The 27,585-nt window shown below is 39.7% G+C and overlaps 2 protein-coding genes across 9 annotated transcripts in view; one reads left to right on the top strand and one right to left on the bottom strand.

Moving 5' to 3' along the window:
- The window catches only part of PSMB7 (proteasome 20S subunit beta 7), a 29,522-nt gene extending 12,972 nt beyond the window's left edge, over nt 1-16,550 (top strand). The window contains exons 7-8 of the mRNA XM_026100884.2: nt 14,078-14,229; nt 16,332-16,550. Coding sequence (XP_025956669.1) covers nt 14,078-14,229; nt 16,332-16,443 — 264 coding nt within the window. The 3' untranslated portion in view covers nt 16,444-16,550. The remainder of the gene's footprint in view (nt 1-14,077; nt 14,230-16,331) is intronic.
- Nucleotides 16,551-17,706: 1,156 nt separating this feature from the next.
- The window catches only part of NEK6 (NIMA related kinase 6), a 79,458-nt gene continuing 69,579 nt past the window's right edge, over nt 17,707-27,585 (bottom strand). For all 8 annotated transcript variants that reach the window (XM_026100882.2, XM_026100881.2, XM_026100883.2 and 5 more), the window contains exons 9-10: nt 25,320-25,433; nt 17,707-19,932 (exon numbers count right to left, since the gene is read on the bottom strand). In XM_026100882.2, the coding sequence (XP_025956667.1) occupies nt 19,822-19,932; nt 25,320-25,433 (225 nt within the window). In that variant the 3' untranslated portion in view covers nt 17,707-19,821. The remainder of the gene's footprint in view (nt 19,933-25,319; nt 25,434-27,585) is intronic.

The raw sequence follows: 27,585 nt of genomic DNA, 5'->3' as shown, positions 1-27,585 counted from the left end.
TCTAGGGTGATGATAAAATCAATATTTAATTATGAGCACTTAGGTTTGCAAGAAATAAAACTTGTGTATTTTAATATAGCTCAAACTTTGGAAAACAAATAAGTTACTGATTACAGTTGACTTCAGGATTTTGATAGCCTTTGCATGGTCAGTTTTGCTGTTGTGCTTTTTCTTTTTTCTTTTCCTCCCCCATCAGTAGTTGGGTCATTCTCTTTATGCAAAATTTCTTAATCATTAAAAGAGAATACATGACTGTGAAAACAACAAAAAATGTTAAAATAAAATATGAAGCCAGTTAGGTTTCAAGTTGATTGGGTATGTTCAGAGCTAGTAACTGCACTTGAATTTTTAACATCTACTTAAAAGCTGTTTATCAGAACATTTACAAGGTTGTGAGTTGTTTCTGTTTTGCTGCTATTCTTGGTCAGACTTGAAAAATATTTAAGTTTTTCATAACACAGAATCATTCAGGATAGTTAGAAGTTGGAGAGTCATGATTAAATTCTGGATAATAGATCAGAGTGTTTGTTTATTATTTTTAGGAATGCATCCAGTACATTATTTTTGTATCATCTATAGTATTTCTTTACACCTAGTTACACTGTGTTCAGTGCCTACTAAGCTAAAAAGTGAAAAATGCAGTTATCTGCAGATGTACTATTGATGAAAATAAAACCAAAAGAATTAAAAGGCTTTCTGAGACCATATCTTGTAATATGCCTCAGTAATGTCAGGCCCTCTTTTAAACCACATTAATCTCTTCAGACTTGCTGTGAATGCGCCTTCTCATTGCAATTGATTAATAATTCTACAGTGTAGAAAAGAGTTGAATATAAAGTTGAAAATTGAAGTGCACTGAAAATGGCTTGTAACACTAACAGTTAGGATCACTTTTCGTAATATCAGGCAGTTTTCCAGTAGTTAAACTGCTTAAGAGCTAGCAAGTGATAAGCAGTTTACCAATTATTCCTGGAAGCGGCTCCTCTTCTGTTGCTATATATGAAATAGCTGTAGCTGTGCTAAATTACAAAATGCAGTAGTTCCTGTGTTGCTGGAGTCTTGGGCAGTAGCTGGAACAGCTGGACTTTTGGCCTCCAGTTTTTTTATGGAGGCTATCAAAAATACTGGAATATTTTTAATTAGGCACTCAAGTTTCTTCTCGAAGTAGCATTATGTTGGACTAATAGAAAGAACCATTAAATATAAAGGTAGAATCTCTACTTTTTTTTTCTTTTCCCTCATGCTGTTGTGAGAATGACAGTCTTTTTGCAGCCTCCTATGTGGCTATGCACTTGGCATGTGTGCTATTCATACCGAAAACATGGACTACAAATCCTTGGAATCAACAGCTACAGAATAATAGTCCCCTTTCAAAGATACAAATGTCAGAGCTATGCTATGAAACTAAAAATCTTATCTCATTCTCAGCTAGTTTTCAAGCTTGTATTTTAAGTCATTCTTTGTGTAAGACCAACTGAAAAAAGGCACCAAAAAATTGGTAAATTTCCAACTTTTCCTATTTAGAAAGGTCATCCTAATTAAATTGTCTTCATACACAACCTTAAATGGCAGCAGATATTCACTGTTATAACAAGCATGTAGAAATGCAGCCTACCAATTCGTTGAAATGGATATTTAGATCTTTGAGGCTTGTGTGCACCTTAACCCTCTTTTTGTTTTTACTGGACATTGTTGGCTAATAATAATTTGATAATTGGATTAACTAAACCAGCAAAGTTTTAGGTGATAAAGCTCAACTGTACTCTTAAACACTTCATATTTCATTATGGCTGCCAGCTTAAAGTATCTTTTATTTGTATTTATTTCAATAAAATAACCAAATAACAAATGGTATTTCTATTAAAATTAAAACAAATTAAAGTACACAACCTATGTATTACATAAAAGTTGTTATAAAATGGCAATGATGATAAATTTAAAATTCCTGGAGATTAATTTATTAAAATGGGTAGAGAATTAATATTTTTCTGTCAAGATCAATACCGCTTTCTTTTGCACTAATTGTCAGAATATCTTGCTAGGGCTACTGAAGGGTAGTGGTGTGCTGCAAGACCATCACATCACAGAAAAATGATTCAAAGGCAGACTGTCCTGCACCCTCTGGTATCGACTTGCAAATTAGCATCTGGAATGTAATTAAACAAGCTTAATGAAAGTAGCAGCTGAATACTACTGGAAAAGACAATCAGCCTTTTTCCCTCTGATATATATTCTGTACTATTGAAGCTGATCACCAAACACATCGTGTGAGCACAGTTAAAAAAAAATTAGCATTTATTTGAAGAATAGGAACTGTTTTTCATTCTGTTATGCTTTTGGCATGCACTGCTGTCCCATGAGAGCCATGCCACAGCAGATAGTGCACAATATTTATAAATCCATGACAGGCAATAATAGCAACTTGAAAAATTCTTTTGCTAGAATTTCAAGTTGAGAGCTGCCAAAAGCTGAGAGGATCAAATCTGCAGTGGCAGCTGCTGTGCCCTACAGTTAGAATCATAGACTTTGAAGATGCTCAACTGAAAAAAAGAAAAAGAAAAAAAAAAAGAAAAAAAAAAAGACTGCAGGCTTAGCCAATTTTTGCAGGTTTCTAGAGCCCTGCCTCTCTGCCTTTTGAAGATGAGTTGCTGAAGCCTCTACCACTGCCTGAGGCATGCTAACACCAGCAGGATGTGTTTTTTTCCGTAGACTTAGTGTGTCTTCAGATTTAAGTAGCACATGCTTTATCAATGCCAACTGTGATGGTCCTTTCCCTGGTTGCAATGCTGGGAGATGATCTTTACCCAACATCCTTCAGAGAAACTGCTAAGATAGATGGTGACGTACACAAGTGCCCCTTCTGCAATCTGATTTATGGAGGCATGTTTCATTATGAAGCAAGTGCTGGCCTCTAGAGGAACCATTATAGATTGCTGAAGATGTGAACACTTTCAGCCCTGAAGGCCTGTAGATGCTTCAAAAATGTAATGCCAAGCACCTAACTACTGTAGAACAATATTAATCTGTCATGTGGGCAGCTATAGATCTACTTTAAAAAACATAAGTGGAAGAACAGCACATCTAATAGAGTGTTTCGAGCTTAGATCTTTCAGAGCAGCCAATTTTTCTTTCTATTGAAACTCTATTGAGTAGCCACATGGTTTTAAATGTTACAGTCAGGTTTTGCAAATATATTCACAGATTCTGATGTTATAAACAGCAGTAAAGAAATAGATATGGAAACCATCATAACCTAAGAAAAATTCTGTCTGCAGTATTAAATGCTGGAGTTCTAGATTTATCTATATTGTGGCTTTTGGTTTCCTAGGGAGATTTAGGGAGGGAAGATTATGTATTTTATGCTGGTATTTGACTTCTGCTTGAAAAGTCAGAGTTTGTCTTTATAACAATTACTTCATGATGTACGATGAGGCTATGTTTTAGTCATCTGACAAGAGCTTTGTGTTTAAGCAAGGAAGCAGGCTGCTTGTAACTCTTTCCTGCATTTCACCAAAACCAGGCTTAATAAAAAATAAATCTTTGTGTGAAGAGTTCAGTTGCATAGAGCAGGTGGAAAAAATGGAAGGAGCTAGTGTCTAGCAGATATTCCATAATCACTTTTAAAATAGATCACCTCCCAAATGTGAGCCATTTACAGTCATTTAGTATATCTTTTTTTGTATGTGATGGGAAACCAAGTGCTAATGAATGAGAACAGAAAGAGTCTGCAGAACTAGGAACAGATTAAAAAAGTCATTTTTCACTATATTCTACTTGGACTGTAGGTGCTTATTCTCCTGTGGTAGGAGCTGTGCTCTCCAAAAAAGTTACCATCGACTGCATCTTGCTCTCTGCTGGAGACTTGCACCCCTCCACCTGTTAGCCAGATTTGCGTTTGTGATCTTTCTGCAGTGATTATGCTAACTTGTTTGGTTTTGACAGATGTGGGTTAGGGAGCAATCTCATGAGCAGTTCATCTGGCAGGTTTGCAGGTTTGGGTAACCCTGTGTAAAAGGGAGAAGGGACAAGCAGATGGGGGCAAGTTGGAGGTAGTAACCTTCTTGCAAATAGTTGCAGCTGTTAGAGTATGTGTTCACAAAAAAATAATAGAAGGGAAGAAGAGATTGGAAGTGGTCTAGCTGTAAAATGTGTAGGCTCAGGATTTTCTGGCCCGCAGTTTTGTTTCTGCCTTTGCCACTAACTTTTGAGGTACTTGTGAGCAGCCCCACATCCCCCAAACAAAGGCATAAAGAGTGCCTTCCTCAGGAAGGCTCTGTGTGCATTGGAGGTCTTTGTTGCACTGAAGTGGAAGATGGTGTAAATGCCTGGTTCACTGCATATTTTTTATTTTGATAAAAAATGCATAAGGCATTGTACAAAATTTTATGAAAACATGTCATTTTCTCCCATTTTTAAACAGCTGATATACAAATCATTCAAAATGTTTCTGTGCTTACATTTCCTACTGTCCCTCAATATGGTGGTGGTATTTTTGTTTATTGACTACTAACAATAATACTGCGCTATTTTTGGAAACTGTCAAAACTCTCTAATCTTCAACAATAGTTGTCTCATCAGTCTTATTTAGACTGCATCTGTGTGATTCGAGGCTCAAGAGCAATGACAAGCTGCATATGAATTCTGTATTCATTAGTGATGGTGATCAAAATGCCTGTGTGCCCGCCATAGGGCTCAGGTGTGGAAGTCTGCAGGCTAATCCCACCAGCTGACATTCAGAGGTTTAATGGCTCCATAGGAAGGTGACCACTTGCTGGGAGGTTTGTCGGCTGAACTCAGACAGCAGACAATAGAGATCAAACCAGACTATCAGAGTTAAGCTGAAGAGCCTGCCTGAGATACTTGAACCCCTGTTGGTGTCAAACACAGAGATTAAGTAAATGAAAAAACCTGACTTCTTGTACAAAAATAAGTACTTAGTGTTTATGTGCTCTGTATATCTGTTTATTTCATTACTCAGTGACTGTTAGTGGCATATCTTCACTGTCTTTTACTGACAGAGCTCATGTTGATACAGATTTTATGCTTTCCTTACATACCTATATTATTTTCTCCTTTAGAGCCATGCATTTACATGGGTAAGTATCAGGTGTTAGTGCAGACGGTCATGCAGAAAATAAAGGTTTATCATGCTGTTTCTTATTTTTAGAATAAAATTATTATGTTAACTAAGTTTCTGCTTGACACTTTAGACAGTTAGTACCGTTCTCATCTTCTTTCATAGATATGTACCTGTGATTGATTTCCATTGCAGAACTAATGTTAAACAAGAAATACGAAGTTGATTAAAAATGTTCTGTACCGCTTTATAGGTAGATGTGCTCTGAAATGCCTAAGATTACTGGAGAATTGTGTTGAGGGGTGCTTTTCGAATATATCGGAGCATAATTTCTATGCAGAAATCAGGTGGGAAACTGCTGACAGTATCTATCTGGGTTACCAGTGATACCCCATAACATTTTCTTTTAGCTTAGTTTACAAATTATCTCAGTTAATTTTGCCCTTGTTTAAATTGGGCCTTGCTGCATGGAAAAAGAGCAAAAATTTCTTCACCTTTGCAAAAGTAAGACTTAAACTTTGTACAAAATAATACAGACAAGCGAGTCACAAGCAGGGCTCTTCAATGTTAGAGATCGTTTTGGTGCACAGGATAGATGCAGGACAGGTAGTTATTTTTGATGCATTTCTCAGGAGCAGGTGTTCCAGTTTAAATTGTTTCAGTTTGTATATTTCCCATAACTGCAGAACACAGGGAAAACAAAGTGGAAAATAATTCCAGGTGGTATGAAGGCTGAGTGCTGCTCCTGCAGCGAGGCCTCTGAAGGCAGGGTGCAGTTTCAGTGAGCAGAGCGCTGAGCTGCAGCGAGGCGAAGAGCTGAATGCTCCTAGGCTGCGAGGGGAAGCTCCTTCACGTGAAGGTTTATGGAGCGTTTTGGTGTATTTAAGAAGAAGAAAATTGCCAGAGAGCCTAAGACTTTTTTTTTTTCAAAAAAAAAAAAAATGTTGACCTTCATGCCCCCCCTGCATCCTTTCTTCAGAGCTCAAGCAATAGTGATATGAACATAACTTGCTTTATTTGAAGGCAGGCGTGTTATTGCTGGATATTCATCTTCGGTTGTACAGTAGTGGTATATAGTTATTTTAACTCTTTTTTTCCATGATTTACATTTCTTGCTACTCCCTAGTAGCTGATGTTCAGTATGTCACTCTAAGGTAGTGCAGCTCTAACAGAAAATTGAGGATATCACACTGACAAAGTAGAATTTACGGCTCTTTTATTGTTGAGCACGTTCATTTTATTCTGAGAATCAGTTCCCTGAAACCCATGAACTTTATCCAGGCACAAGTAGTGATGGATTATATGTATTTTTGTATTAATTCTAAGTATGGAAATAGTATTAAAAAAAATCTTGTTATTTAATTCTGTACCACTGGAACTATGTATTGTACTAGTCTTCATGTAAGGAATGAAATATAGGAACTGATGTTATTGAGTAGTAGCTCCGAATCATATAAGTTTTTTGCCTTGGCAGGTAATTTGGCATAAATTGTTAATGTAAATCCAAGTTAGTGGGGAAGACATTATTTTACTAAAAAAGATAAACTGCTGATTAATTCAGTATAGAACTCAATTACAAATTGAAAGTGTCTCTGCGGGACGCCAGTACCCTAAAGACAGCAGATGTTGAATTGATACTCCAGCATATTTCACACTGGTATGAAATATTAACATGGTTTATTGTACTTGTGTGGTGTACAATATCAGAAAGGGGGAGGTGGTGATGAGTCTGGGCTTGCAGGCGTATATACCAACAGAACATGAAAACACTGTAATCATGGAGAATAATAATTAGGGACAGAGAAAGGTGTATTTTATTTGAAAAGTTCTTAGGAGAAAGCAGTTGAGAAATAAATATTTACTTATACATTATCCACAATAAAACTTACATCAAATGCAGTATGGAAGTATTTGATCTATTAAGGAATGAATATGGATACATTTGTGTAAAAACTCAAATTGCTGGGTTTTTACAAGACTGCTAAGCCAGTGATGTGCTCAGAGATGATGCTCAGATTTTGCCAGGAAGTAGCTATCTTCATTTCCTGTATTGTTTGTATATGATAGGCAACACTTGAACACCTGATGTGTTCATAATCCAGGGATTTAAGCAAGTTAGGTGTGTTTAAAACGTACTGCAGCAGTGACGGTGACACAGACAGATACTTTGCATTTGAGAAAGTACCAAGTGATGAAGGGAAGTTGTACAGTGGCACAAGGAAAGAGGAATGTGTGTAACTTAGGCTTGTGGGGTTTTTTTTGTTTTTGTTTTTTAAATGAGTCCTACTTTAAAAGCTAGACAAATGTAAATAGTTACTGTACAACAAAAGTAATTCCAAACAGAAGGTATGATTCACAGCACTCGAACAGGATGTATTCTGGAGAGAAAATTCTAATCATATTTAATAGGCTTTGAGTCCTTGACACTGTTTGTTATGCAAATATTGAGTCATTCACTTGCCTTCCTGCAAGTGAATGAAAGTAATCTTTCAGAATTTGGGGCATTTCAGTTCCTTGTTAAATAAGGCTGTGGAAGAAGAACTGGAAAATAACATGATACACTTTACCTTGATTTAAAATAACTTGAGCTGCTTTACACATACAGTATTAGAGTCATTATTTTATTTTCCCTCTCGCATTTGCTTTAGAAACTACTACATTTCTGCTTATCTTAGTTTTTAGCATCTGTTCAGTAAAAACAAACCCATGTAAAACCCATGTATGCTATTTGAAGGCATATTTTTCTTTAGATTTAAGTGTTTTTTCCTTTAGAATATAAACAATTCTAAAATAATGTATGGTTGAAATTCAGCAGAACAGAGGAGACACCACCTTCATCCCTATCATGGGGCACAGTTCCTTGTATGACTGCGATTCACCTGGGTGAATTGAGGAAGGGGAGGAGTCTAGAGTTAAATTAAATTGCAGGGAATATTCCCAGATTAGAGGCACCAGATTTTAGGGTCACACAAGCCATTTAGTCCCAGATATCTTCAGATATTTTTTCCATAACATGCTGGGAATATTCTGATAATTTCTCCCTGTTCTTCTTTATGCACTGGGGAACTGATGTTTGCTCCCAGGACCCATTTTCATGTTTTACTGCTATGTGTCTCCTCGATGCTGCTAATCTTACAGATCCTGATTTTTCATAACCCCTTTATCTTTGGTGTGATCATAGAAGTTACAAGTGGAAACAGTTAGAACTATCTTGTAAACTTTTCTTCATGCTGTGCTCTTTTGGCATGTCGGTCTAATCCTGTCTTTTGTGATTTGGAATCCTGATCCTACACGTTCTCCCTCCACTGTCTTCTGTCTGTGCTCTAAGGAGTCACAGAAGAAGTTTTGGAGGAGAATGTTAAGATCCAGCAGTCCAAACAATGCAAGATGGGCTGTAAGATACATATGTGATGAGAGGGATGTGTTGGGAGGCCAAATGCTAGAAAGTGTCATCAACTCCCCACCATGAATCCCAGGTAATTTCAAATTGAGAATTCTTAAGACTGACCACTTTCAAATGCCAGCCTCAAAAGGTAGCCAAAACCAGATTCATTTTCACTAAATGGAGTCTTTGAGCCTTCCCTTACAAGAAAAAAAGCAAAGTAGTTTGCTTCTTTGTTTGTCTCTTTGGACTTAACCAGCAGATTTTAGCATTGCTTCCAGTTGCATATTGATTTCCAACAGAATTTCTCCAACAGACAGACATATCCACCCTTTAACGTGTTGTAGTCTGCTGATGACACTTCCAAAGCCAGTTATGTTTCTGCAGGTGCTTATGCCCTTCAAGAGGTATCACTTTCCTAGCCCCAGATTCCCAACACATACGTGTGTGTGTGTGTAACCCTGTCCTGCCTTAAGCTTCTGATTTCTTCCCCTTTTCTTCTGTTCCCCCCAGCTTATGGATTCTCACTTGAAGTAGGGTGGACTTCTTACTTTACAGAATTTGAACAAGTTTCAATCTGCTGTAAAAGGATCAGTTATAGTAAATATATTTACACACACACACACACACACACACACAGTTTATACATGCGCATGTGTGTATATATGTATTTTTTCCTCTCCAGAAATTGTTACACCCTTTGATATTCAGCATATACGAACCTTTCAAATTCTTGGGGAGACTTGTTAAAGCATTCTACTACATACCAAATATCAGACAGGATATTGGTGACCTGCAGAAGACATTAATTTCACTTTTAACATTAAAATAAAAAAAACTTTCTACATTTTTTTCAGTATAGAAAAATGTCTCTAGTTTAACATGTAAAATTACTGGAATGGCAGGGAAATAATACAAGATTGTTGCAGCTGCTTGCTGTACTTCTGCAGGCATAATGATACATTTGTTAAAGAGCTATTAGCAAAGATAGTGTTAATATGAGGTAGAAATATCCACATGCTCTCTAGAAGTCTCTTTTTTCTTACTTCAGTAGCACTTGAAATCTGGAAATTGCTTAAGTGAGAAGAGAAACTTGATTCAAGCCATATACAAGAATAATGTGGAAAAGTTCCTTATTGGTGCTGTTTGTGACTTGCACCATAGCAGATGTAGAGAGGTAATCTATCAGTTCTTGAGTGTCTACAAAATGCAACTCTCCAGATAACAGGTTTAAAGTAAAGATTTAATACAGTCTCTATCTACTATGATGTTGCAGTGACAGTTTAAAACTCATTCTCTAAATCTCAGCAGACTTTATAGCTAGCAGTGGGCCCATATAAAGCTTAATGGCATTACAACACATAAATCATCTTTTAAAGATGCTACCAGTAGCTCCAATATTAAATGCAGACAATTGTCTGTGTTATAAATAATTTATCAAACACTATTTCAGATTAGCCTTCCATGCTGAGTTATTTATTTTAGCCTTTACTGTACTATTCCTAAGACACATTTTGAAAGATCCATTACTGGTCAGTTTAATGAACTTGGGGGTCTGTTTTTTTCCCCCTCAAGCGCTATGGTACATCTGTGGTGACCATTACATGGCTGATCTGGACCTCTTTGTGCCTTTTACAAGTGCTGCCCATTTGTCATGTAGTGGTAAATGGAGTTGCACATTGGAGTCCTGGGACACATTGTGTGATGTAGTGATGGAGACAAACAGATAGCTCTATAAAGTGCTGCTTGTCACAACTGACTTGTATTACAGTACATCACTCTTGCTGTAATCTCATTTAAGAAGCAGTGTGGACCCGAGAGAATGATATTCCCAGTTAGCTTGGTCTTTGCAACCATAAAGTAGGAAGTGCTCCTTTTATGTACTCTGAACTTTTAGGGTTTTTTTTTTTTTTAAGATTAATTATTACAGTGACTCATTCATGCCCCTATAGTTAAGACTGTGTCAGCACTTTCATTATAACCCCCTATTTTCTGATCGTAAAATAGCAGTTCTCGCTAGAACTTTGTATGCAGGATCTCTATCAAGGAACAATTTCTCTCATGGCCGTTCTGGTCATCTTTCTAAATTATGAAAAGGGGATAGGAAGTGAACACAGCAGTGTATCAGGGTTCCCTATAATTAAAATTATTTCAGGTTCATGAACCAGGCTGCACTATATCAGATGAAAGAGCTGAGATTATGTTTTAGACCTTTCTCAGTGTAGTAGATGCCTCAATGTCGCTACAACTGAGCTCTGTAGACTGTAGTGGCTATTTTAAAAAAATTTTGTTAGAAACAGATTAACCGAGTACATTTTAAGAGGCAAAATACACTGAAGTGTTTAACTCAAAACAATAGATGATTCTGAAAGACTTGCATTGTTCTAAAAATTTGGAAATATTAAAAGGGGGAAAAAAGGAAAACCTACACATCTGCCTTTGCCTAAGCAGTGATGTTTTTCTTAAATTAACGGCACACATAATAGCTTAAACCTATTTCTGCTACTACTTAATTTTAAAATGTATCTACATGTAGTTTTTCATTTGCTTTAGTATGTTTACTTTTGCTATAGTTGCTATATATGTGGAGAGAGCGAGCAAGCGCGCACACTACATAAAATAACTCTACCATGCAATGAATCAGCTTGAAGAAATTAGTCTTGTATCCACCGAATAAGGAAATACTTTCTTTTGAGAGTTCTACTACCAAAAAGTGATGTAACAAGCAAAAATTAATATTATTTTTTACAGTGTGACTGTTTTGTTCAAGTCAGCTTGGCAGAAAATGCAATTTAATGTGTTTTGTTTTTTAAAAGATTAATCCTAATAAAAATGGGAGTGAAATAAGAACCTATGCTATTTATGGTTTACTTAAAACAAACAAACAAAGAAACCCCTCTCCTGGTCAATATTGTAATTAAGCTGTTTGAATATGAATACTGTTATTAAGTGGTTCTTTTATAGCGGGCCACTGGAGAATGCAGAGCATGCACTGGGAGCAGACACAACTGTAGCTGAGCTAATTTTGGGCACCTCTTCAGCTGCACTTGTACACTGGGGCGTGTGCAGCTGCTGTCTGCATCAGAAGACATTCTAGGAGTAGGCTATGTATCTTAGCATCATTATTTTCAGGTGGCAGGATATTGGTAGAGAGACACTAAGGGCTTTAAATGAAGCAAATATAAAAGCTGTATTTGTCAAATTCTGCATGGAATATTTGCTGTTTTGTTCATGATACCTAAAGAAAGCAGATTGTTCAACTGTGTGAAAAATCAGAAAAGCAATGAATGATAATGGGAAACAGAACACAGTTACTCGTTGTGTCTTGGCACCGCCTGTTAAATACCTGGCAGTCTTGGGCTAGCTATGCAGGAACTTCCCTAAGTGTGAGCTGAGAATCAGACTTTGAGTCAGAATTTCTCAGTGTTCATTGACTGACTTCAGTCGTACTCCTATTAGAACAGGTATATGCTGTTCATAGTTGTCAAATAACTTCCTTATAAATTATGAAAAATTAATCTGGTATGGTGCAGGGGTGGGGGGTAGGTGTTAATGTGTTTGTGTGTAATTTTTCAGTAGCCTTTTAAGTGCTTGTGTCTGTATGTACATATATATGCTTTCTGACTGACACTTCTGCCAGACAACCAGAACACCAGCTCCTGCTCCGTTAAGTTTCAGTGATGCTGCCGGACACATCCTCAGCGGCTTTGCCTCTATTAGCAAGCAATGCAGTGCAATATATAGTGGAACTCGTTGGGACAGAGGACCTCGCACCCGCACTATGAGTTCTAGGCATTTTTTTGGTAGCTCAGCTCTCGTCAAGTCCCAGGGATGTCAAACCATGTTAAATACCCTCCTGGAGCACGTCTTTGTTCAGTTTCCTCCAAAAGCAGTCCAGCTTGTGTTTTCAGTCTGCTCTGCTGGGTGAACCAAGGAGCAGTAAGCAGGGCTGACACAGTGTTTTAAAAGCTTGCTTGGGTGTATATAGAATAGTAGTGATGGTGTCTCTTATGTCGTACTGAGAGGTGTATGCAGATATTGACAGCTGAGCAGTCTCTACCCAGTTTTTGCAAGATTTAAAATGGTACTGCACCAGATCAGATTAGTTGTCTAGAACATTAAAAGGCGGTTTTGCAGTATTTCTTTATACTGAGTAGGATACAGTTACAGTGTAAAACGAAGGATTTACTGGCCCTACCAAATTATTTGTAGTATCTCTGGCTCTGATCTGTGACTTTCAGTAAAGCTGCCATTGAAATAAAAACAAACTCTCTTTGGGAGCTGTAGAGGGAGCCAACGCAGTTCTAATAACCTTCCCTTTTCTAGTAAAGGCTATCAAGTGTATCAGAACTTTTGAGGTCTGTTTCATCAATGCCATTCATATATATATATATATTTATATATAAAATATATATTTGGAATGAAGATGATTACAGGTCTGTTGTAATATAGCATTTTAATGGAGAGTTATGATGATTCTGAAATACTTCATTGTAAAAGACACTTGTCTGAGTGGTAATTATGCAACTGTTAATGTACGGCAGAAACTATGGTATTCTGTTTCATAAGGCTATTTAGACAGCTTCTAAATAGTAAAAAACAATAAAAAAATTCTGAAAGTTAGGTGCAGCATGCATTTCAATAGCTGTATATTTGTCCTGTTTAAAAAAAGTATATAATACAAAATCTGTAAGAAATTGTGTGCTCAGATTACTTTTGTATGCTAGTTTTGATACAAATAGGATTTTGCTAGTTGCACTAAGTAGTTTAGAAATAATATACAGCATATACTTTTGGAATATATAAATGTAGCATACATTAAATGGACTATATTAAATATAATATGCTTTAGTTATCTGTGGAATTTCTGACTTGTACAGAAAAAAAGAGGACTGTAACAAATTTCCCATTAATCCAAAAAGGAAGAAAATGCATTTTTGTTAAATCACAAGAATTTAACTAAAAATTACAGGATTTTTGACAGAGGTACCTAGTTCTGCAAGTATTCAGCAGATTTCTTTAAATTCTCTGCACTTGTGTTCTACAATGGAATTGAAAATATTAGCCAGCTACAGTTGAGTACAGAGCCAGGCTCCCCTGCAACAGTTTAGATGAGTAGAATAAATTTTACAAACCACGCTGGCTAGGTTACAAAATCACACGCATCATTTTCGTACTACAGAGGATGATTAAATAGTCCCTACCTAGGGAAGGCTTGTAACTAAACTAGTATGGATCTTTAATTTGAATGCAACTGTGACACAGAGGGCGCTACAGGGAACTTGCATGGTACATGTGCACAAAAGCTGGAATAGCATGAAGTTTTTTTCCCCCATTGATTAAGACAGACAGAAATCTTAATTTTGCTTCCTGGACAATCTTTACCAAGTCTGGGGAGGGGGGAGAAGCGGGGCATGAACAGGTTAAAAAGCTTGCCCTTTAGATAGTGCTACTCTTCAGTAGACTGATGTTCGTCCTCTGCAGTACTTCGGTGATTAAAAAAAAGGCGCTGATATCTCATTTATCGTTTGAGAGCTCACAGCTTCCACTGTCACATGGACAAACATTTCTGTGAAATGCCAACACTTGTGCAATGACAGCTTTTTTAACTTTTCCAGGAAGAGGAAGCCAAACAGCTTGTAAGGGATGCCATTGCAGCTGGCATATACAATGATCTGGGCTCTGGCAGTAACATAGATCTCTGTGTTATAAGCAAGAACAAGTTGGATTTCCTCCGTCCATATGATGTGGCCAACAAAAAAGGGGAAAGGTTGGTATTTCTGAAGCTGTGCATCATCCATGCTTTTGCTTAATGTTTCCTGTCTTCCATGATATATTGTACTGAATTTTTCAGCATATTCCCTAAATCTGTTTTAAAAAGCTTTAAGACAGTCATTATCAAAACCCCTTTATGTAGTTTATAGCTATTAGAGGCTAGTCTTTAGCTCTGTATTTAATATATTAGAATTTCAACTAATGGCTGCAGCTGCAGTTGAATATTGAGGTTGTTAGTGGTACTTACAGATGTGTGGAAGAAATACATGACTTGCTTACCTGCCACCTCTTTAGCAAGCAGGGAGACTGCTTCGAGTTTCAGGAAGTTTGAGCCAGTGATGAAGTTTCACATTTGTGACTGAGTAGATACTTGGGTTTTTTTGCTGTTGGATAGCAGTGCAGTCCTGTTTTGCTACTCTTTTGCTGAAATTTGTGTATGGTGTCAGAAAGACTAGTGGTATCGCCGTACCCTTTGCAGTTCCACCTAAATTTAGCATGGCGATGTGGAAAAGGAGTAGCTGGCAGCACAGCCTGTCATTAGCCATTATGTAAGAACTCGCTGTGGGGACAAAAGCAACAACAACCCCCCCCCCCCCCGAACTCTAGCCTGTAACTACTATGTTGTGTTTTATTCCCTTTCTAGAAATCTTTTCTAGCCAGTGGCTGGAAAATATACCGTATAGAAGACGACTGCTAAGACAACATAGACATTGTTTTGATCATCACAGTTTTCTCATACAAATAAAAATTGTCCAATATTTACTGTAACTTGTTGAAAAGATAGGTTATAGTTAATAGCTAAATTTGGTAGTAGCAAGATTTTTAGTCAGATTAAAGTTGATTCCCATTTTGTGTATAAACAAACAAAAAGTTTTGCAAGTTGTGAGTGTCCCTGCTTTTCCAGTAGGCAGCCCTGTCCTGCTCTTTCTACTATGTAGAAAGTTGTGCTCTGTGTTTTCCAGCTCTTTCGTTTGGCAAGCCACATCAGAAAGAGAGCTTTCTTACTCTCCTCCATTTTATGGCTCTCAGTGTTCAGTTCCTCAAAGCACATGGAGAGGTTGTGCAGCATGTTAAACTTCATTTTGTAACACTTGGAAATCCTTCACAAAGGTGATACTATGCTGCCACTGAAAACAGTCATTTTGAATTGCCTCAATTTAGTGTCATAAACAGTCAACTACAAAATTTATTGGGAACAAGGTTACATTTAAGTACGTATAATATGATCTTGTAATACTGAGAATATTCAGGACACAGAGGTGGTGAAATTCTAAAGTGAGCAAGATTTTAGGGTTAGAGGAGCTGACAAATTTTCCTTCTAACACTCAGACATATTGCTTGGTGAACTGCATTGCCTAATCAGTGAATCACAGCCCCCAAGGCAGTTACAGGGTTTTGCAATATGTACTTTCATGTTACATGTAACAAGTTGTGCAACTTTTCAGTCTGCTGCCAAAATAGTAGACTGTAAAGAAATCACTTTTTCCTCCCCTTCTTTTTAAGGCAGACACTATGGCCAAAGCCACTATGAACAGCCCTGCTCTAGTTAAAGGTCCTGTCGACTTCTTACCATACACTAACTGCATATGCATGAATCGTAATTCTGCGTAGAAGCCTTTATAGGTGGTCAGCGAGGAGAGAATGTTCATTATACAGTTCAAATGAGACGCTGCATTTCACCATGTAAATGGGAGAACAGGAGAAAAGCTCCTTTTTACAGTCAGATGTAGCGAGATTTCAGGAGCATGGCTTGACTGCAGACATTCTTTGTTTTAAATGTTAGCTTTAGATTTATTTATTAAAATTAGCTAAAACAGTGATAAAATTACTCCAGAGCTGCCAAAAAAAAAAAAAAGTGTGTGTTCTTTGAACAAGGCTACCCAACAAGAGTGCTATATGCTATTATGCAATCTCACTTATTTCTGTAAAGTTGCCTTTTTAAAACAATGTGTTACACTAAGCACAGTTTCTTTACTTGCTTTGAACTTGTGTAAGAAACTCCCACATCAGAGAAAGTTATTAGATCTAGAATTTTAAATGTGAGTCTTCCTGGCTAGTATCTTCTTCCAAATTAACTTTCACTTCCTTCTTTAACAGGGTTGGTAGATACAAGTGTGAAAAAGGAACTACTGCTGTTCTCACTGAAAACGTAGCACTCCTGGAAATTGAGGTGGTGGATGAAACTGTACAAACCATGGACACTTCCTGAACTATCCTGTGACCAGTATTAGTTACACTTCAGGTTTAGAAGCCTTCCTCCTTAAAGAAAAATATGCAACAGATGTAAAATAAAGCGAGTTCTTACCAGTCTCCTAATGAATGTTTTTGATGATATTGCTTTTTTTTTTTTTTTCTTTTCCATTCTTTTCTCTGCTGAAAAAGTGAGGCTTACGCAGAACAGCAGTGCAGCAACTTGTTCTTACTGGCTGTTCTTTAGTGTTGTGTTGTAGTGTTTTAGTGTTGTGGGCCATGAAAGTAAGTTGTACTTTACCCTAAAAGATCTGTATTACTATGTACAGAGAGTTGGGCTCTTGGAGTGAATACCAGGCATCAGTTATTTCATACTGCCAACACAGGGCTTCAGACAGAACCACTAAGTACAACAGCTGCTTTTTTGACTTCAGTCCAGGAAAAAAAAAAAAAAGTAAGGGTAGAACTTTTCTGTCTGTTTTTAATTTAGCATAATATTCTTTTCTTGATGTATGCCTACCAGATCAAAAAACTTGGTATGAAAATAGTGAGCACTGATTTTGACCTAAACCAGACTATTTGTATTATTGCAGAGAAATAATAGTGGTATCATCAGGTGTTTATACTCATTCTTCCCTGTTTTCTATAGTGACAGGATACTGCATAGATCCAATCCCCATGCAGGTACAGGCATTTTCATTTCTGAATTGCCTAAATGAAGACAGCACAAGTCAAAGCCCAGTTGTCTTGTTACTTGCCTCACATTTGTTACAAGTTTCCACTTGACATTTTTTTTTTGAAAAGGCCCAGTTTTCAGCAGTCCTAAAATCCAGAGCCTGTATTATTTGAGCTAAACTGATTTCAGACTGTTTCATGTTGTAGCACTTACCTCCCCTCCAAAATAACCCCCCCAAATGCTAGCTGAAAATTCACCTGCAATTTTTTTTTCTTCTTTTACTGAAAAGGGAAGGCACATCATCTACAGTCAGCTTTAAAAGGTTAATTGATATTAGTTTCTAGTCTTAGCACATGCAACAAAGCAAACATCCAGGAAAAATATATTTAGACGGGCTGTACTTTTGGAGGGTGAGGAGTTTCATACATGGGTTTCCCTCAGGACAACTGACAGTTTATATAGTCCATTTGCTGGAAGCAGAGCTTGCTGTGAAGTATTAACATCTCATAGTAGCTGTTAGAAACAGTTTCACATTTATATTTAGATTTATTTCTAACAATTTTTTCCCTTAATACTGGACTCATACTTTTTTTCTTAACAAAGGTGTTTATTTTGTAAATCATTGTTTTATTTATCTAAAAATGCACAATTGCAAAAAAAAATTACCTTTTGAAATACATTTACTTATAAGCACTAATAAATTTTATGTAGCAAGAAAGTGACCAGACTTCTCAAGATAGTCAAGTAAGTTGAGCTTCCCTGAAAGCCAAAGATCCTACGCTATGTTACACCAACGGAGGCGCAGCACAACCAGCCCTATGGCTGTGTAGCTGCCACCATGGCTTAAAGGAAACCTGCAGTGTAAAAACAACAATCTTTGGTCTTAACTCTAAGAACTGCTGAAGAAGCTGACCATAAATTAAACATGTTAGCATGGGACTGTTGGAAGCAATTTGGTGCCTCTCCTACATTATGCTGATTTGAATTTCCCGAATCTCTCATGAGAGCGCAGCAGGCTCAACTTTCCACTGAGAAGACTCACCAAAATGGCACCTTGCATTAATGATACCAACCTTATTCACAGCAATTAATAGCTTCACTTTGTTACCTTATATAAATATTTTAAAATTTGATTAAAAGTAGTTGAAGATGGCACTGCAGTTTTCCTTTAAGTAGAGACAATTAGGTTAAAAAAAAATCCACTAAAAGCATATATACGTATTTAACCCGCTAACCCTAATCGTATTTCCAAAAAATTAAGGATTGTATGCTTTTCTTAAGAAAAAACAGGCACAGGCTGCATTTTAACTGTCACACACAAACCTACTTTTCGGCATTAGCCACTGTCACGCGTGGAAGCAGCACTGTAACTGTCCAGGCTTATTTCCCCCGGATGTTGTCCTCAAGAGCATTACGTAAGTGCAGCACTGTTCGGCCGAACAGGCAAATGAAATGGAAACACTTGAACGTGAATCCAGGTTTTGTTTCTAAAGCAGTGAATATTTTTCATTGACAGTAATGAAACAAATCATTGATTCAATGAATGGATTTGTTGGTTGAAAATTTTCATGTCGTTAAAGAAGATGACTCCTTCAAATCAGGTTGCGCTTTTATAAAAATTCACATTCTATAAATTAGCTTTCACAGTTAAATAGATAGGGGCTGATCCTTATGTAGAATTAGATACACAAAGCATTTTACTTATTTCTTTTTTAAATGTGTCAAAAAGTTTAAAACACTGCTTTGCTTATATTTTACCTATCAGTACCTAAAGTACCACTGAATTTGATAAAAGTATCTTCCCCAAAATACAGTTGGCTTAGAGTAACACTGTTTTTTTTTTTTAATAAGAACTTTTAGCCTAAAAAAAAAAAAAAAAAAAAAAAAAAAAAAAAAAAAAAAAAAAAAAAAAAAAAAGAGTCATACCAAATGGGAAAATAAGTTTAAAGAGAAGTTACCTGCAGAAGCAATGCTTGTTTGTTTGGGTTTTTTTTCCAGGTATATGCTTAACTTATCTTATTGGCCATAGTCAAATTAACAGATAAATGCATCAGCAAATTATTCACTCTACATTTTCAGTTTAAAAAAAAAAAGAAAGAAAAGAAAGAAATCTTGAAACAAATATGTTTCCTTTGCCCCAACACCCTTCCCAGTGCCTAAATTTGAAGAGGAGGGAATTAATTAATAAAAACACATAACCAGATGCTTTAAAGGATGATATGAAGTAAAAACTGAATTTGCTATTAACCATTTGCAGAAGAGGCAAAGTAGCAGTTATACAAATTACACAAAAATCTATGGCAATTTCTTACATTAGTATAAAGTGATTTCACTGAAGGAATTATTTCAATATTTCACATTACAGTTAAGATAGAAGGGGTGTGTCAAATGCTCTGAGACACCCTTGTTAATATAATCTATCCTAAATTACACACAACAGCTTTAGGAAAGGACCCTTAAATGATCTACATCTGTAACGTGTTATTGGCTTAAAAAAAAAAAAAAAAAAAATCACTTGCAATACCTCACAGAATCTTCACTTTAAAGCATGACCACCTTGTAAGAGTCCTTGTCAAATAACCTGCAGAAATAATGGAGCATCCTGCTACGAGTGCTCAACCCTCTCACTTGGGTGACTAGGCACCAGTCGGTTTCATCTGAGAAAAAAAAATTCAAGTAAGACTAAGCTGCGCTGGCTTTTTGAGAGTGTTTGCGGGTGGTTCAAGTGCTGGAGGTCCAAACATGCATTTGTTTTGCTATTTGGTGCACGTAACCAATGTCAGGTCTTTGATCTGGATCAGGGTATATGCACATGCTGACCAGTTCCCGTAGCTGAAAGACAGGAAAATAGGCATTCAAATATAAATGGATCTGCTTATGTCTTACTGCAAAAAGATACGGGGCGGTTTGCCTGAACACTGGCGTCCAGGACCGGAGTTAGGAACCTTTTATGCAGGCGTTCATGGGCAGACTGCACGCATTCACTTGCCCTCCCTACAAAAGGGCCAAAGAGAACCGTTTACCTTAGCACTGGAGCTTTTAATCTACATAACAGAGTGGACTTTACGTAAAGTCCTTTGTCATGTGCTGTTAGCATGTACCTAGGTGCGTCCCCTGCTCAGAGGTGTCGGGTGGCTCTACAGAGCACGCAGCAGCCTGGCTGATGTTACTCCTGACATTGAGCCTCATAAGCTTTTTTAAAAATCTTTTTTTCTGAGAGATTTTTATCTCACCTTAGAGAACGGGAGCAGAGATGACTAACATCCTCAGATGATTAGCAGCTTGCTGAGGGAAACAACTAGATAGTAAGTGTATGATGAGCAAGACAGAGGAGGTCACAAGCAGAGTAATGGCGATGCCGGCATGGGAGGCTCCAGTTCGGGGTGGGGTGGGGAAGCAGCACCGGGCAGCGGGACACAGGAATCAGGATGTGGATGGGGGAGGAAAAACAAGCTCGCTACCAGAGATTTCGCTGAGCTGACAGATGATGAAGGACTCGGAGGAAAAGGAGAAAGTAAAATGAGGTGTTTAAAAATGTGTCCTGAGCAGAACTCTCCTGTACAATAATTGTCCTCCACTTCCCACATCAAATGCTTTGTAACAAGCCAGTTCAACATTTTTTAATGTAAAAAGTCTGAACAGCACTTCTGGATCTTAAGATACAGGATGCCAGGACATAGCTGTATGAAACAGCAGCATTTCCTAGAAGACCTTTGTGAAGAAAAGAGACTGGTCATTGATTATTTTTAATAAATAAAACGCAGAAGGTCTGAAGTCTCCCCACCTCCCAACCCTCTTTATTGTGCACATGAAAGATTGTAGCTTTTAATTATACAGACTCCGAAAGCTGCTCGTATCCCTGAGGCATGGGGAGAAACAGCCTTGAGCCTCTGATCTTCTCACATCCTCCCAGTAGCCACAGTGCCAATTATTTTAATGGTAATTAAAAGCATGACCATACAAGCTATAAGCACACAGCTTTGGCTGCATAGCTGAACGTACCCGAGCGAGGCTTTCAGTCCTGAGGGGAGCAAGGCCCTGCGCTCCACGGGGCTGCTGGGCCCGGAGCACAGCGCAGCGGGGAGGCTGCAGGACGCACAGGGCTGAGCGGCAGACAAGCAGACAGGGCTGAGGCACAGGCACAAAGCACAAGCGAAAAGGACAGCGTAATGCAGTTAGCACCTGAGCACCTCGCCTAGCGTTGTGTAACGTACACCCTGGCAGCAATGCAAAATCCATCGCCCGGGACCTGCAGAGTAACCTGAACTCCGCAGCCTTTCCTCCGCTCCCTCCCGAGGCAACGGCGACGTGAGCTGGGGTGTGTGTGCGCGCGTGTGCGCGCGTGTGCACGTGTGTGTGTGCATGCACATGCTCCTCTGGTGGCTGCTGAGACCTCAATGATTTAACACATACCTGAGCCCTGATCAGACAGACGGTCCCACCACACACACACACACGCACGCGATCTAAAATGCTAATGAAGATCGGAGCAGAGCCTGCACCACCAGTACAACTTATCCAAGCGGTAGCTGTGCTTCCATGTACGTTAAGACACTTAAACACAGATTGGGCAGTTTTGTCCTCTATAAGTGACCATCCCAGCATGGGGATTTCACCATCACCATCTACATGGAACCGATGGACCAGGCCTTGACAAGTCCTGCAACAAGTATCTGCGATTACGAACAAAGCTGCTCTAGAGATAGAAAACTAGTCCTGGCTGGAGTCCCAGCTCCTCTTCTGGCTATGAGAAGCAAGCCAGTTGGTCAAGAGATTTGGACAGTTTAGCCATAAAAGGCTACAGAAGAAGAGGAGCATCACTTATAAATTACAAATATACATTTCTTATACAAAGGGAACACCATTATGGCAGACATTCTTCAGTAGATGCACTCCCTTGTCCCTCTACAACAGTGCTGCAAGTAAAATACTCACACGATTAGCAATCAGCTTGCGGCTTAACACATCAGCACAGCTGAAACTTGCCTTTGAGACAGTGTTACTGAGGTGAAGGAAAGACATGCTGACGGCTCTGCAGCACAGCTGAAAACTGTTCAGTAGCATGGCCTGGGCTAACGCTCACTCCTGCCCTAGGGTGGGAGGCTGTGAAGGCTCTGCTGCTTTCTCCCATCCCTCACAAACCAGCGGCAGCGACAGTACCAGAGTGATTTAAAGAATCTGCCCTCCCAATCCGAAAGGGAGACATTCCCTCTCAGAGGGAGCCAGGGCATACCAAATCGCCCACTGCTCTCAGGAAGAACAACTTCCTTCTAAAGCACCTTGATGCTGCAGATGCCTCCAGATTTCCAAGTTTTTCAGAAAAAAACCAGCCTGGGTAGCCTGTCTGGGTGTTTAACCTAGCTGGGCTGTTGGAAGACACCAACACACCTTCCCTTTAGCTATTCACTCTAAAAACATCTGAAAATTTCATCTTTAAAAGTATGTACTACAACAAATAACGTTCATGGTGGAGTTGTGTTCTAATGCTCACAAAACCAGGCTCTTCGCAGCTCCGTGTAACAAGCAGCAGCTAATACAGTGAGATAAGCTACAGCCAAAGGCACAGCCCTCCTCCGACTTTGTCAAGCATTCTGTTAATAGTGTATGAACACCATCTGGAGTCTAGTTCTCTGGGACCTGGCGCCTCTGAGCTTTAAAACCATCTTTCTCACCCTGGATTGTATCACTACACTACACACACTCTTTAGCACTGCCAGAGGGAAGCAAACAGACAGTAATTGTAAAGACAGGAAACACATCTGTCAACTTACACTAATTCTTGCTGCCAGCAGGCAGATCTTGAAACACATGCTACAATAGCATGGCAAACGTGAACGCGCCGACCCTGGACTCACTGCTAAGGCAGCTTGGGAAAAAAAATCCACTTTTCTAGAACCGCTCCCAAATAATCTTTTTGCATAAGAAGTAAAACCTAAACTATGTCTATTTATTTATTTATTTTTAATGAGCACAATACCCTTTACAGTCAAGATCCTGCCATCTTTATGCCAGTATTTAGAGTCTAATATGGCTAAGAAATTGCAACTGCCCATTGTCAGAACACGAGAGAAGAACTGATGCAAAACTCTTCAGCAGCCGCACTGTGAAGGCAGCAACCCGTGAGGACATGCACCGGTACCACTTTCAGCAGCCTCGCTGGGTTGGTTTCCTTCTCCAAGGCTGTACGCTGATTTTTCCACTACAGAAACTCATCGATAGGAGTTACTTGGTCACCCTAAGATGCTCATACAACTGATCACAGCTGCATGCCTGGCCTTCCAAACAGCTGTTTGTACACCAAACACCAGAAAACATTTCTGCTCTTTAGTTCATGTAACAGAAGATACATGCCTTGAGCAAGAGCCCTACAAAAGACAGCTTTTCCTGATGGGGAGATTTTATATTGCTAGACTCTCTCTCGAGTACGTCTTCTGATCTGGCTCCAATGAAGAGTATTGCTGTTGTATTAACACTAGTGGTCCTGACAGCCTCCCCTCCACCTCAGCCACAGCTTCCAAAGCCCCCAAAATCAATGCAACCTGCGTAAGAGACCAAGGGCACTTTGATGACACTGTATCTGAAGCAGCCTGTGTGTCTACGGACACGGTCAGATGTCTGTATTAAATCTGGTCTTCATCCCTGCAGCTGAGTGACTCGGTCTTTCAGCAAAGACAGACTGTGGTTCACCTGAACTGAGCCCTTAGCAGCCTTCCCTGAGCGACACTCGCCTTAGCGCAGCTAACTCAAACCCACGCTGTGGGCAGAACCGCCCGAGAGGGGCAATCCTGCACCCAGCGTCTCTCCCGGAGCACAGGCCAGTTCTGGAGCGCCGCGGCCGCGGGGGAGCAAGCGCCTGCTGCCTGCTTCTGCCAGGCAACGCTCCTCAAAGCCTCGTGTGCAGGCCTGGCACCCGAGCACCGCAGCACCTTTCCCCCATAAGCCAAATGCCTATAGTTTAGTGTATCTACAGGTTAACAGGTTGCCAGTGAGAGTGCTTCCTGGTCAACTTATTTTTTCCATTTGCTTTTTATAGAAAAGCTGGCAGGGTTCGAGTACCAAAAAGGTGGAGACTAGACCACAGTTTTAAGATGCAAAATTTATCTCCAGTCTTCTTCCTCTGCTCCCTTCATTTTATTTTTCTGCACCAGTATCTCTATTTTTTGTCCCCTTATTCTCTCACGGAAAAATCCTCACTCCCCACTTGGCTTTACGCACGTTCCAGTCCCAAGACAGACACCCGAGTAGCATTCGCTGTGTATAGCTATATGTCCCTTTCTTTCATGGAGCTGCCACAATAAAACCCAGCAGCCAAGACATTCTGAGCATTGGCACAGTCCCTCTTATGGTGAAAGAAGAGATTGTCTGCTAACTGCCACGCACTATCTTTTCTCTGTATCCTGTCTCTTGCTCCTCCAAACTTTGTTGTAGATTAAAACAAAGACCCCAAAAGGATATGGTGAACATCTAAAATTACATTAGCTATTTCCTTTCAAACAGGAGGCAACCAGAACTGAAAGAGAAGGTGAGGAAAACAGCTGGTTTGTCTGCATAAGAAAAAAGTCTTAAAAAGAAAAAAAAAAATCAGCTCAAAAGGCCCAGTACAAAATCAACAGGGGTGATTGCAGCTGAACAGAAATGCAGCAGAGCAAGCATGCACAGTGATATAGCTGGGTTCAGCTACTGCTCTCCATCTCCTGCTTTCATGAGCAATAAAACTAACCAAACTTTTTAAAAGCCCCTGTACAGCTGCTGTGTAGATGCTTATTTTACTAAACTAAATGAGTTTCCTTCCCTCTCCCTACTTTTTAAAAGAATCTTTTTTCCCCCCTTGTTACACACATCACAACTGAAGACCTCATAAACAAAAATTTAAGTGCTGTTTTACGGTATGTTATTTTAAGGGAAAGGAAGGGAAGGAGAAGGTTTTCCCACGCTTTATTGTTGTGCTTTGCCAGTGCAACAGACTTCCAGTCTCAAAATACTCCCCACACTAAGAGATCTTCTTTTCTGCCTTAATTTAGCTTGCTGATATTCAGGCACCACAACAATAGGTTCCGTAGCCAGCTGTGAATTTACCCGAGATATTCTCTCTAGCCATGCCCTGTTCCACCTTAGATATTGGGGGCTTTTCCTTAGTGGTTCCCTGCCCCTTGAAGGGGGGAGGTAGCTCGCTGTACCCCCCCCCACCAAGATCCCTTGTAATAACGTTCCCAATTTACCTTTTCAGAATAATGCTCAGCTGGAAGAGGTGGGTAGTCACATTGCTCTATTTTTTGGCAAAGAGAAAACAGGTTCATTTTATCTCCATAGAAAGGACTCTGAAGAGCTGCCATCTGGAGGGAAAAAGAGAAAATATTTCAGAAATGTAAAGGATTTAATAGCCCTCAGTACTGCTGATTTGCAGGAGCAAACTTTCTTCTTTGACAGCAAGCAAACGATTATGTTGCTCTTTGAGAGCGTTTGCAAGCCTAAGTTGCTCTGAGAGCACGACAGTTCTGCACGCTGTTGAACGGCTGTTGCCAGATGCGCCCGTGCTTCTTGGTGCCCGACCACCCCTCCAACGCAGTCGGCGTAAGCAAACGGAGTTAGGGCAGGCAGCAGCAGCACACGGCTCCTCCCGTCACAGCGCGCCCTGTCCACACGAAAGAAATGGAGTTCGTACTTGCGCAGCGGCGTCGACCCCCGCAGCCCCCGTTCCGGCACTGTGTTCTCCCGGGCTGCAGGCACACGCGCGCTCCCGTCCTGGAAAGCAAAATCGCCTTCCCTGCCTCCCCTGCAGAAATGATCTGTAACCAAAGCAAGCAGCCGGCTTGGCAGCATGGAGACTGGAAACCAAATACACGCCACCACTGCCCTCCCGCCCCCCCAAACACGAACAGGGTCACTCGTTGCTCTTCCTTGGATCTCGTTATACAGGAAAATCTGTTTTCCTACCACTGTGATTAATTCTGTCCAAAATGTTTCAGATGTGGGATGCTGGATGTGTACAAACAGTTCTAGGAATACACAGGAAAAAAGTACCTATTTTTTTAAATCAAGAAAGAGGATACTTGTACCATAGGGCAATCATTTAGAAGCCAGCTGGCTGTAAGCCTATGATAACCCATCATAAACATGATGATCTCTAAAAACTAAAAGCTCTTCTGTCTTTGATAATATGTGATGGTTTCAATCTTCCTCAGTTACAATCATGTTCAGAACAGGCAGTTCATTTGCTCTCTGTGTCTGCTAAGTTTTTAATAGACTGTTGCAAGAAATAAATTGATTATTTCTGGACATTTGGGAACTAAAATACAAAGAGTCTTAAACATGAATGATTCACTTCAGTCCTAAAAACAAAAAACAAAACCAAAAAAACAAAAACAACAACAAGAAGCAGCAGCAGCCCCATGTCTCTCATTCCCCCTTCGTCCCTGCAGAAATTTGCTACTTCGGGAAGAGGATCCCAGGCAGAGTTTGCAACCAGACTACTGCAACTTTTCCTAATCAACCTATTTTCTTCCCTCTTTAGATTCTGTTTTATGAACCCAATATTTGCCTCTCTAAAAATAGGACAGATTCATGAGATAAACAGAACATTCACATAGCAAGGACAGCATGACGGAAGGATTTTTGGTGGGGAAAAATTACTTCCAGGGCAGCCACACATTCTTTAAAAAGATATGTTTATATTACACTTAAGTCTCAGGAAGGAAGCTGCATCTTCGTGCGTGGAAAATAATTTATCCTGGAAGCCCTTAACCAAGCGGCCTAAACGAACGCTAAATGATGGGCCTCAGAAAAACAGACATAGTGAGACAGGCATTTGTGAACTTACAAAATGTGCTGTAGGAAACGTCTATTAAAAGTAAACATTATGAGTTAAGTATCTTTTTTCTGTGTCTCTTTCACCTATGATTCATGAGCCGCAGAGCCACCGTGCTGCGGCAGCGGTGGCTCGAGGCCAGGGCTGCCCACCTCCGCGGCCGGACGCAGCTCCCCATTTACGTGCTAAGGGAGCGAGAGCGCTAACAGGAGCCGTCCTCGAAGGGGGGCCCTGCGCGGCGGCGGCAGCAGGCACTCGCCGCCTCGGCACGCGGCCCGCACGGTGCCCCATCTGCTTGTTCACCCATGGTGGCATTCAAGGGCTCCCTGTCGCTCCGGCTGGCTGTCACGCGCGGCACCGCGCGACACGGTAATGCCTCCTCCTAATGAAGCGCTATTGGATAATTGTTGATATTATCTACTCTGTTTAGATCTTTTAAAACCATTTCGCCGCAAGCTGTATCAAACCGGCGAGCTTGTCATACTGAGGCCAGCTGAAGTTGATGCTTCTTACTATGGCTTTAATAAGGGGTTATTAGATAATTATTAGTCTTTTGCTCATTACCACACACTGTGAAAGCTATCTGAAGCCGACTGTCTTGGTGCTGACACACGCAGCGAGCTCCCAGCAGAACAGTCAATACTCGACCCTCCACTATATTATCTTGCAGTTAGAGATCA

The sequence above is a fragment of the Dromaius novaehollandiae genome, chromosome 20 (assembly GCF_036370855.1).
Source record: "Dromaius novaehollandiae isolate bDroNov1 chromosome 20, bDroNov1.hap1, whole genome shotgun sequence".
NCBI classification, from domain to species: Eukaryota; Metazoa; Chordata; class Aves; order Casuariiformes; family Dromaiidae; genus Dromaius; species Dromaius novaehollandiae.
This window is presented reverse-complemented; position numbering and strand designations above follow the sequence as displayed.